Raw genomic sequence first — 11,375 nt, 5'->3', positions numbered from 1 at the left:
ATGGCAAAGTATTTTATTAGTATTATGGGGGAAGAGAGAGAGAGAGAGAGATTTCATAGATATCCACAACGATGTTATCCTGCAACAATAGGCATCAGTTACAGAACAAATTGTTTAGAATGTTCATTGGATTGTTAAATTGTTTGGAATACTGTTAGTTTAATCAAATTAATTAGTGGTAAGTATATTTCAAATTGTAGGACATTAGCTACTTTGTAAAATATATATTTTATGCTAATAAGTCAATTAGTAGAGGCTGTGCATTTTTTTTCATAAATAACCCTGTCAAATATCCAGAGATGATACTACATTTGTCCAGAGCTTTATCATTAAATGTATAGATCCATGGGAATATATTTGCAAAACTTACAATAATGACTAATGTTGGTCAGTGTCATAACAATCTGGACCCTATTCTGATGTAGAATTTTAAACTTGCTAAAAAAAAATACCAGGACCCAGTGGAGTTGCTAATGATGTATACATTCCATTGGGTCTCTAAGCACAAAATTGTGATTATGGCATGGATTTACTTTGGTACGTAAGGTGCTAAGATATGTTATTTTCTATTTGTGCTTCAGGCAATCTGTAGGGTACCATTCTCCGTTACATTCTCCTATTAAGGATGCTTTCTGGACTTCTTTTTATCAGAATATTGCTATCATGTAGAGCGGAAATGCATATTACTTTACTCAACTTGCTAATTTCAGATATTTAATTATTCAGATATTCTCTGTGCATTAGAATGGGTGCCTAAAGTGTGCTTTCAATATGTATTTCAACCTAAGATTCTCCTGATGTTCTAATGAAATATTGTATTTTTGTGTGCAAGTAATATCTGTTTTATTGAAAGATTCTATGAGAAGTTTCTTAGCGGTATTGAACAATGTGTCTGCAGTCACTGAAAAAATGTTGCAATTGGAAATTTGTTAACAAAGTCTGTTTATTTATTAGATCTTTAGCACTTGGACAGAGCTCATTGCAGTTCTATATTTTAGAGTAGAGGTCCATTGTAGTTCTATGTTCTTCCTTACATTTCTATACTTATGATGGGGAGGGGGAAATTAATCATACAGCAGTAACTTAAAATGTTTCTTTTTTTTTAATTTAAAAGTATGTGTTATCAAATGAACTTGTGTTCTGCTTTGTTTTCTTTTTTTTCTATGTTCTGCTGTTAAAAACGTATGGAGACTAATTGTCAATTGTCAAAAAAAGATAATTTAAAAAAATGAGGGGGAGGGTGTTAAGTTCAAAAAGTTGAAAAATATTCAAGAGGAAAACTTCTGTATTAACTTTGCAAGATCAGGTTGACAAATCATCACCTAAAAAGAAACATTACAACGTCTATAGTGTTCTATTTTTTTCTTTTCTATTAAAGTAATTGGTAAGGACTTTGAAAGAAACATTAATTTTATCATTTTATTAATTTAACCTCTTTTAAGAAAATCTTGAAGTACAATAATAAAAAGGTAATTGGTAAATGTGTTTTCATTTCTCTGAAACACATTTGTATTTAGTTATAGGTATTTAATGTGGTAGCAAAGATTGTTGTCTTGTGTAACATCTGTAAATGGCAAAATGTGTATTTTTTTTGTAATGAATCTGTCCATACCATCATCTTCAATTTTGAAAAAAAAATATTGATTTTAATATATAAATTAAATACATATTTAATAAAATGTTGCAACACATTAGTTTTTTTTTTTTTTCCTGTATGGATTGTATGATCGATTTTTTCCATTATAATTTTCTATGCCAAATATAGATTTCAGTATATAAGAATTTATAAGCATTGTTTGTTGTAAAAAGTATTTTAGGCATTATTAATAATAGTTCACAGTTCTCTTTAAATAGAGTCACTTTTGTCTTGTTTTTCTTCCTCTTGAATTCTCCTGAAAATAATCAAAAGTCATCCATGGTCAGTTTGACCAGGAACAGTCTTGTGTATCTTCTGGTTTTACATGTTCACCTAGTTGAAAATATGTCCCTCTATACAAGGGAGTCTTTAAAGGTAGAGATATCCAACCCAGTAAACAAGGTTAAATAACAGGAATGAAGTTGGGAAAAAGACCCTGGAATATGAGTCCAATTCTAGAAGGTCTATATGAATCCGCCCTCTCCTCCATGAGCCAGATTTACATTCATCGTAGCAACAAAAGAAGCTTTGACAGTCTTTGCCATCCAGGCACTCATATACACATGCCTCCTCAAACTCCTGCCAATACATTGTATTGTTCAAAGTGATGACAGTTTGAGGGGGTCTTATATCCAGAACTGAATAATTCTAAAGAAAGAGAAAATAGAAAGATGTAAGCAAGTTTTGCAGAATGTCGCATTGATAAAAAAAAAATATATATATATTCTCAGATCATTTTCATTCTTTTCACATAGTAATTGAAAATACTGGTAAAGCAGGTGTTATCTTACCATTATAAAAACTGTTAAGAAGATATATTTGCTATTACAACATGATATTCAGATCAATTATACAGGGGGGACTAATTTGGTAAAGTTAACAGTGTATTACAAAGCATGCACAGATGTCTAATAAAATGTGTATTACATTACTCTGGAAAACAGTAGCACATTCATTTATAAAGTAACTGATATTGTATTAACAATGGATTGAGGCAGACAAATTCATATTGGAATTGAATAGTAACATGCACTACAATATGTTTCAAAACCTTCCAAAAACAGGTTGTCATCTGCAAGATGAAATACACATTTTACTATTTAAAACATGTTATTTTTTACGACACTGCCTACATTTCCTAATATTTTACAGTAATATGTTTGCCAGGAAATTGTTGGAAACAGGTCTTGAATACATTGCACTTACCTTTTGGCATAGACTTTCTGACATGGGTGCAATTAAGATTTGTTTAACCATTACTTTATCATTTTAACCATTTCCCAAACTCAAAACTAGAGCCTATAACTCTACTCCATATCCATGACCTATATATGTATCAGCTATTATAATCCTTATATCTAAAAACTAAATCTACAATGCCTGTAAACTAATATTTTACCGTAGCCTTCAAACAATACCATGGTGAAACATTTAACCATCACCTTTAACAACTATGCTTCTAGCACCAAGCTCTATCTTGAACTCTAATATCTTCATTGGAGTTCATTTAAAATAGCTATAACAGTAACATTAGGCAAAACAGCTATTATGTTTATAGATTGCCAACTAGTGCAATGCAATTATGCTATACGCAGTTACGTGTCCAAAAATACAGGAGCCTTTATATAAGAAATACAATGTGTGTTGTACAATTGCAACTCCCTGCACCACTGGGCATATCTCAGAGCTTTCAGGTTGCAGGGAAGGCAGTGATGGGATGAACTCCAGGTAAGTTTTCAAACTGTTTGCAGTTTGATTTCCTACCCTAGGAAGACACAAGAATGAATAAAACAAAATTAAATTTGCAGGTATTTTAGTAAGGTTGCATACCACTGCTTGACCTATTGTGCTTGACTCATTATGGTACTAATGATACTTAGCATCAATCCAACCTATGTACCAACAAAACAAAAATATTTATTTTCTGGAATTGCTTTTTTCTTGACAAACTAATCCTATCAAAGATTGTGTCTTCCATTGTCAGTCAACAAATGTGGTTTGATCATGCCCCTGTAATATAATTATTACCAGAATTGTATCATTGCATGCAAAGAGGTCTGGCTCTAAAATTCTTCCTAACTAAATAATAATTGTATTGCCTATTACTTAGTAATGACTAAGTAGGATTCATTCCATAGAGTCTGAGAACCAGCATACCTTCTGTTTTCTCTGAGTTAAAAGGAAATATCATTTACATGTAGGGGTCAGAAAATGTCAAGTAATGCATGTCCCTTTAAGTTTTTTCTTATCATCGAAGATGCTTAATAGCGATCGCTCGTGTTTTATTTACTATATATTCTCTATTTCGAACCACATCTCTTACTATACTTTGTTTTTACTATAATCTCAGCAACGTCTGTTCAAATGTCGTTTTTTTTGTGAAAAAAATCGAATGGAGTTGACTATAACTGCATTGTTATAATAACAGAGTTATTGATTGCACAGAGAAAAAAAATGAATCAAAGCTATTCCCAAATCACAAAAGATAATTTACAGATTTACAAAGTATTATTTATTACAACACTGCTAAAATTGATGAAAAGGAGTCCCCAACAGTATAATCAATATAATCATAAATATTTTATACATAACAAAACAAATAGATACGTTTTCCCTTTACCATTCTATATCCATGTTCACTTTCATCTCAAAACATTTTTTATGAGTTGTTGGTATCCACCTGACACATTTTCTAAACTCTCTCTTTAATCCTCATCAATATGGCTTCTGCCACCTGCATTATACCAAAACTACTCTTGCTACAGTGACGTATTGCCTAATCATATCAAAATCTAAATCATTTTATTCCAATTTTGTGATCACTCTGCTGCTTTGACCACTATTGATCAGACTCTCATTCCCCAAAATAAAATTGGATACTGTCCTTTTCTGGTTCTTGTCTTACCGCTCAGGTAACACTTCCTCCTTTTCACCTGTCTAAGTTACAGCCCTTTAAGGCTCTGTCCTTTTCATCATTCTACATTCTCTTTATGTTGTCTTTCTTGGTAAGCTTATTAGTTCCTTTGGATTCCAGTGTCATGTATTTATGCAAATGATAATCAGAATGTCCCTCTACTCCTGATCTCCCTCCCTTCTAGAACATTTCACAGTTGTAGAACCACTGTAACTCTCCATGAAGGTCAATGGTATGCCCACCAACCCATCCTTGAAAGTTCACTGCCTTTGTATTATATTTGACTCTTGCCTCACCTTTACAGCCTATATCCAGGTGGTCACCAAAACCTGTCATTTTCACCTTAAATTTTGTTCTTTTCTTACACAATATGCTTTTAAGAAGTCTGTTCATACACTTATAATTTCCCATGTAAATTATAATTGGTCTCTCCAGAACGCAAATTGAGTCTCAACAACCCATAATGAATGGTGTTGTCATTATTATTTTCCTTTATCACTGTTCTACTTATACCGTGCCTACTGGGCTTGATGCACCCTTTCAATTAAAGATACTAACACTCACCAACAAAGTTCTTAACAATTATTTTTCCAATTATATTTCTTCTCTAATTGTACTTCTCTAATTGTACACTCCTTCTCTGATCTTCTCTTGTCTTACCTACAGGATTTCTCAAATGTAGTTTTGTTCTTGAGGGACATTTCCATCTATCTCTATTTTAATCCTTTATAAAGCCCTTTAAAATCCTTATAACGTGTGCAATCTCAATCTGGATTCTCAGTTTCCCATTAGTGAGTGTTGGCTGGTTTGGTGTATCTAATATTGTCAGTACATTGAAGGGTTTATACCAGAAACATTTTTACACTTGGGCTACGTTACACTATCAAAATCTAAAATAGTAAATATCTTGGACAGTTTTTTTTACATTCGCTAATAAACTGAATTAAACATATAGTTTTCTAACACACACATCATAAGTTTTTGTCATGTCAATAGGATTGATTGTTTTAAAAAAATATTTTTTTTGGTAACAAAACTGAGTGGGTACTGCTACACATGTTCCTATGGACTAGCCACCACAGTTGCTTATCACAAATATCCATCATACAGGCACACATACACATTTTTGCAAAACTGAAAATACACTACTAAAAGTATGAATAAGTGGTGTAAGCCAATAATCAATATTGTTCCTTTGAAATGAATAAGAAGCAAAATTGAACATAATCTTACCGATTTTTTCTTCTTTGTGCATCTTGGCTTTTTACAACTTGAATAGTAATTAAGAGCTGCATATTCCATCAATGCCGCAAATACGAATAAAAAACAGACAGTCACAAATAGATCCATTGCGGTGACATATGAAACTCGCGGTAAGGATTTTCTTGCTATTGTACTCAGTGTTGTCATTGTCAAAACAGTGGTGATACCTGGTTTCAGATAAATAATATTGTTTTTTAGAAATAATACATTTCAGTATTTAAACATGCTATTACATTACATGGAATCAATAGTGGTGGTACATTCCTTATCCGAATTTCATTAAAAAAAAATTAAGGTTACTTATTTATAGCATAATTAGTAATCTTTTTCTTACAACCTATATTAAATGTGAAGAATGCGACAATTTATTATTTATGAGAATGAGTGTTCACCTTTTGCATAACAAGCTCTTCTTTAATTAAGTGAAATGTTTCTTATTTGTTTGTATAAACTAGGCTCACCTGTACTTATTACCATGTGTATGTAAATATTATTTCAAATATTATTTGAAATCACTTGACAAAGACCAGAACTTGGTTAAAATTCATTATATTTGTTCTATGCTCAATAATGACTCATATGAACCTTAGCTAATGTAGAATAAGGTAATTTTCTCAGTTATCTAATATAGAAGTTACTATGGTTATCTTGCTTGTTATCCATTCTCCATCTGCCAAAGTGTCAGTCATGCCCTTTCAATGCTTTTCGTCATTCTTCCCTGGTTCCCTGCTTGTTCTCAATCTGTCAATATATCCAACTGTTATTAGCATCCTAAATTATTCTTACCATGCCTCTGCCTCCCGAATGTAGCATTTACACTTATTTCTTTCATTTGAGTTCCTGTATCTAAGCTTGTTCCACACATCAATTTTACAAACTCAACTAGATGCAGGCATCATATCTATCACCTCTGACACAGTATTCCCACTTTTTGTTTCCTCCGCACCTCAAACTGTCAAAAAAAATGTGATTGTCAATTACTTGATATTATATGTCTCCACTGTATAATTGTACACTGGAGAATATATTGGTCCTATACAAATAATTTAGAAAAATTATTATTAAGAAAAATAATAATTATACTGTTGAGTTTGGCACTCCATTATCTAATTTATCTTGATAGCTTTACACATGGAATCTACATCAATGCTGTTGATACTGATACTGTTCTAGTGATTAACTAATGCTCTCAGTCAATGAGCTAAGCCCTGAGTTTATAGAGGAGATGGGGAGCAGTGCCTGGTAGACCCCAGCAGATTATGTGACTCCTCAAAATAGAGTGGGTCCTGGGCATTCTGAGCTCTAGTGGTTACGGTGCTTGGAGTGTTTCTTTGAAGAGTGTAAGGTGAATATGGCGACATGTGAAGTGGAATGTCTTGGTGAATAGATTGTTCCACCCATATCCATTTTTGAATAATAAAAAAAAAAACACCAGTACTTTTACTAATATGACAGTTGACGTATATTTTAAAAAATCAGGATTGTCCAATGCCCCCTCCATTCTAGGGAGAGTTAAAATACCCATGTTTAATCTCAGTATTTTACTGTTCTATGTATGTTGTATTGCCATTGTCTAAAGCAGGGATTCTCAACCCAGTCCTCAAGGACAACCTACCAGTCCAGGATTTAGGGGTTACCTGGGTGTGTCTAAGGTGTTTAGAAAAAGAAAAAAAAACACTTTAGAAACACCCAGGTAATCCCTAAATCCTGGACTGGTAGGGAGTCCTTGAGCACTGGGTTGAGAACCCCTGGTGTAAAGTGAAGAAAAAAATAAAGAAAGAAATGGGATCAAATTATTTGAAATATAAACAGCAGCCTTTGTATATATTAATTTAGTAGAATTATTTATTGTAAACCTAATCTACTTCTGAGTGATGTAATGCCATTGAATAGCATAGCACAATCAGGAAAAATATAAAAACCTCAATGAACGCTGTACTAATGATTTTTTTTTTAGATCAAATAACATTTTTATATATATATAAGTTCTTTTGTGACTTGACTTAACATCTATAACATTTTAGTGATGGATCTAGACTACATTTGGGAGCGACAAACTTCTGTCTCTCATACTAGTCATAGTTAATGCTGGGACTTTTTTTTGCAAAGGGCTGACTAAAAAGATGGTCATATGAAAAGATTAGTTGATCATGGTTTTTAAATTAAGGAAACAGATGGAAGCCAGTCTCCGGGCAGGTGTTCTAGTAAAAGTAATTTGTAATCCTGTCTTTTCTTGGACATTTTTTCCTGCATATAATTAGTTTGTAGGAACATTCATTGTTTATCAATATTCCCTTTTGTTGAATTACAGGAAGCTTAACAATTTCCAAAATGTTCCAAATGTTTTTGTGGTTTACTCCTATTTTTACATTTTCAATGTATTAATCCTGCTATTCAAAACATAGTTTATTTTATTTTTTTGCATGTATGGGGGAGGGCGGGGAGCGAGGTTTGCTGTTTTCTATTTATAAGAATATTGACATTTTGTTTATATAAAATATTAGGTACATTGTCTCGATCAGCTTTAGGAGATTCACTTAATATGGCATTGGTAGAATGGATTGTTTTATAGAATCAAATCCTGAAATACAGTGCAAGGCGTGTGAACAGCGAATCGCAACAAAGAGCTCTTGCAGAACATGGTTTTGATGTGATATATATGTCTGTACAATTGAATTTAGAACTACCATCATTGAGTACAGCTGTGGTATTTGTTCATCCAAAATGCCTTTCTAGTTTCAATTGAAAAATATCATCCTTTGTATTCTTTAGTAGGCTTGACATAAAATGTTATTTTCTGAATCTCTTTTAAAGAAAACAATAGCAATAGCAAACAAAGGTTACATTGGTAAGGGCATGTGACTTTACATTTTTTTATGTATTGGATTATCAAGATTTATTCTATTGTTTAACAAAAAATGGCATTACTTTTTGTCATCATATAGTTGAATAATTTGATTATATGGCAAGTTATACAAAGATTCAAGCAATTTGTACATGTTTCTCCAGAATATATTTGATAGACCCCCTCACATACAGAACTGTATTTTCCACAAAGCTTACATGGCATTTGCCTTGGATGGCCCTTTCCAAGGAGGGCAGGAAAGAATGACACTCCCCGAATGCCCCAGCAGATGCCTTGTTAGCCTCATGTCATGAGGGGCGTAAGAGTTGGTCAATTGGCCACCTTATAGCCCCTACAAGGCAGGCAGCTGCACATATTGTAGCCAGGTGGAGAGGGAGCACTAGTCTCCAGGGACCCGAGTGCAGCTCGGCCACGCTACAGGTGGGGGTGGTGGGGGCAAAAAGAGAAGGGAAGGGGAGGGGGGGCAAAAAGAGAAGGGAAGGGGAGGAGGGGGGCAAAAAGAGGAGGGGGGGTAAAAAGAGGAGGGGAGGGGGGTCAAAAAGAGGAGGGGAGGGGGGGCAAAAAGAGGAGGGGAGGAGGGGTCAAAAAGAGAAGGGGAGGGGGCAAAAAGAGAAGGGGAGGGGGGGGCAAAAAGAGAAACAGAGGGGGGCAAAAAGAGAAAAGGAGGGGGGGCAAAAAGAGAAAAGGAGGGGAGGGGGGGCAAAAAGAGAAAAGGAGGGGAGGGGGGGCAAAAAGAGAAAGGGAGGGGAGGAGGGCAAAAAGAGAAAGGGAGGGGGGGCAAAAAGAGAGAGGGAGGGGAGGGAGTAAAAAGAAAGGGGGGGTAAAAAGAGAGAGGGGGTAAGAAGAGGGAGGGGGTAAGAAGAGGGAGGGGGGTAAGAAGAGAGAGGGGGGTAAGAAGAGAGAGTGAGGGGGTAAGAAGAGAGGGGGGTAAGAAGAGAGGGGGGAGTAAGAAGAGAGAGAGGGGGGTAAGAAGAGAGGAGGGGGGAGTAAGAAGAGAGGGGGAGTAAGAAGAGGGGGAAGGGGGTAAGAAGAGGTGGAGGGGGGAGTAAGAAGATGGGAGGGGAGTAAGAAGAGGGGGGAGGGGGGTAAGAAGAGAGGGGGCAGAAGTAAGAAGGGTTTAAGAAGAGGGGGGAGTAAGAAGAGGGGGAGGGGGGAGTAAGAAGAGGGAGGAGTAAGAAGAGGTGGGAGTAAGAAGAGGAGGAGGGGGGTAAGAAGAGGGGTAGGGGGGAGTAAGAGGAGGGCAATTGCCCCCTCCCCTGTCCGCAGGCACCGTGCGGGCAGCCGGCAGGGGAGGGAGGAAGAGAGGACCCGGGAGCTCAGCCTGCAGCTCCTCTGGGTCCTTCTTGCGCGAGCACAGATCGTTGCCGCGGTTACCACGGCAACGTTACGGCTCTGGCGAAAGTAAACTCTAGCCCTGGAGCTACGGGCTAGAGTTCACTCTCAACACTGTGACCACCAGGGATTCCTGGTGGTTGCAGTGGTGAGAGTGAACTCTAGCCCCATAAACACACTACCCCCACACACCATACACATTCACACACTGCCCCCCATACACACACACTGCCCCCACACACACCATACACATTTACACACATTGCCTCACACACACACACATACACTGCCCACCCATACACACAGCCCCCCATACTAACATTGCCACACACATACACAGCCCCCTCATACACACATTGCCCCACACACCCTACACATTCACACACTACACCCCCTCACACACACTGAACCTTTCACACACACACTGCACCCCTTACACATTGCACCACTGCTCCTATACCCTACTACAGCCTCATATCCCAGCAGACCCCAGGTAAGTTGTCAAACTGTTCTTAAACGGTTTGACTACTTACTCTGAAAGGGGGGTCCGGCCCTCCTGGCACCCTAACGACTACACAGAGCAGTAGTGGTTATTGTGCATGGATTATTTCTTTAAATAATCTACAAGTGCCCCAGTAGCCAGCAAGCCAGCCAGCCCACAGGCCAGCCAGCCAGCCCACAGGCCGGCCAGCCAGCCCACAGGCCACCAGTTAGGCTTACAGCCAGCAAGCAGCAGCCTGCCAACCGCAGCCAGCAAGCCACAGCCAGCAAGCCAACAGCCTGCCAGCCGCAGCCAGCAAGCCAACAGCCTGCCAGCCACAGCCAGCAAGCCCACAGCCTGCCGGCAGTAGCCAGCAAGCCCACAGCCTGCCAGCAAGCCCACAGCCTGCCAGCAAGCCCACAGCCCACAGCCTGCCAGCAAGCCCACAGACTGCCAGCAAGCCCACAGCCTGCCAGCAAGCCCACAGCCTGCCAGCCGCAGCCAGTAAGCCCACAGCCTTCCAGCAAGCCCACAGACGGCCAGCCAGCAACAGTAATTAAGGTAAGAGGAGCTAACTTGGCCTAGGTATCAGCGAGCTATGTTGTGTTGCTATATTGTGAATAGGAACCAGAGTGTTGGAGAGACCCCCCTCCAGGCCCCATTAGACTCCATTGTAGTCTCTAATGGGACCTGGAGAAAATTCTTTCTAACACACTCTCTAAAGGACACTGAGATAGCCTCTGCTAGAATGCTCCCCCCCCCTCCATGGCCCATTAGCCCTTAAATGTAGTCTCTACTGGGGCCTGGAGGCAACTGTTTCCAGCAGGGACACTGAGATGGCCTCTGTTAGAAAGACCCCCTTCCAAGCCTATTAGACTCCATT

General features: G+C 37.7%; 1 protein-coding gene across 1 annotated transcript in view; it reads right to left on the bottom strand.

Annotated features, from left to right (window-relative positions):
• Positions 1-1,774: 1,774 nt before the first annotated feature.
• The window catches only part of GABRG3 (gamma-aminobutyric acid type A receptor subunit gamma3), a 647,580-nt gene continuing 637,979 nt past the window's right edge, over positions 1,775-11,375 (bottom strand). Inside the window, exons 8-9 of the mRNA XM_063444658.1 lie at positions 5,784-5,980; positions 1,775-2,284 (exon numbers count right to left, since the gene is read on the bottom strand). Coding sequence (XP_063300728.1) covers positions 2,006-2,284; positions 5,784-5,980 — 476 coding nt within the window. The 3' untranslated portion in view covers positions 1,775-2,005. The remainder of the gene's footprint in view (positions 2,285-5,783; positions 5,981-11,375) is intronic.

Source organism: Pelobates fuscus, chromosome 1 (genome assembly GCF_036172605.1).
Source record: "Pelobates fuscus isolate aPelFus1 chromosome 1, aPelFus1.pri, whole genome shotgun sequence".
Lineage (NCBI taxonomy): Eukaryota > Metazoa > Chordata > Amphibia > Anura > Pelobatidae > Pelobates > Pelobates fuscus.
Note: the sequence above shows the minus strand (reverse complement) of the source record. Positions and strands in the feature narration are given on the sequence as shown.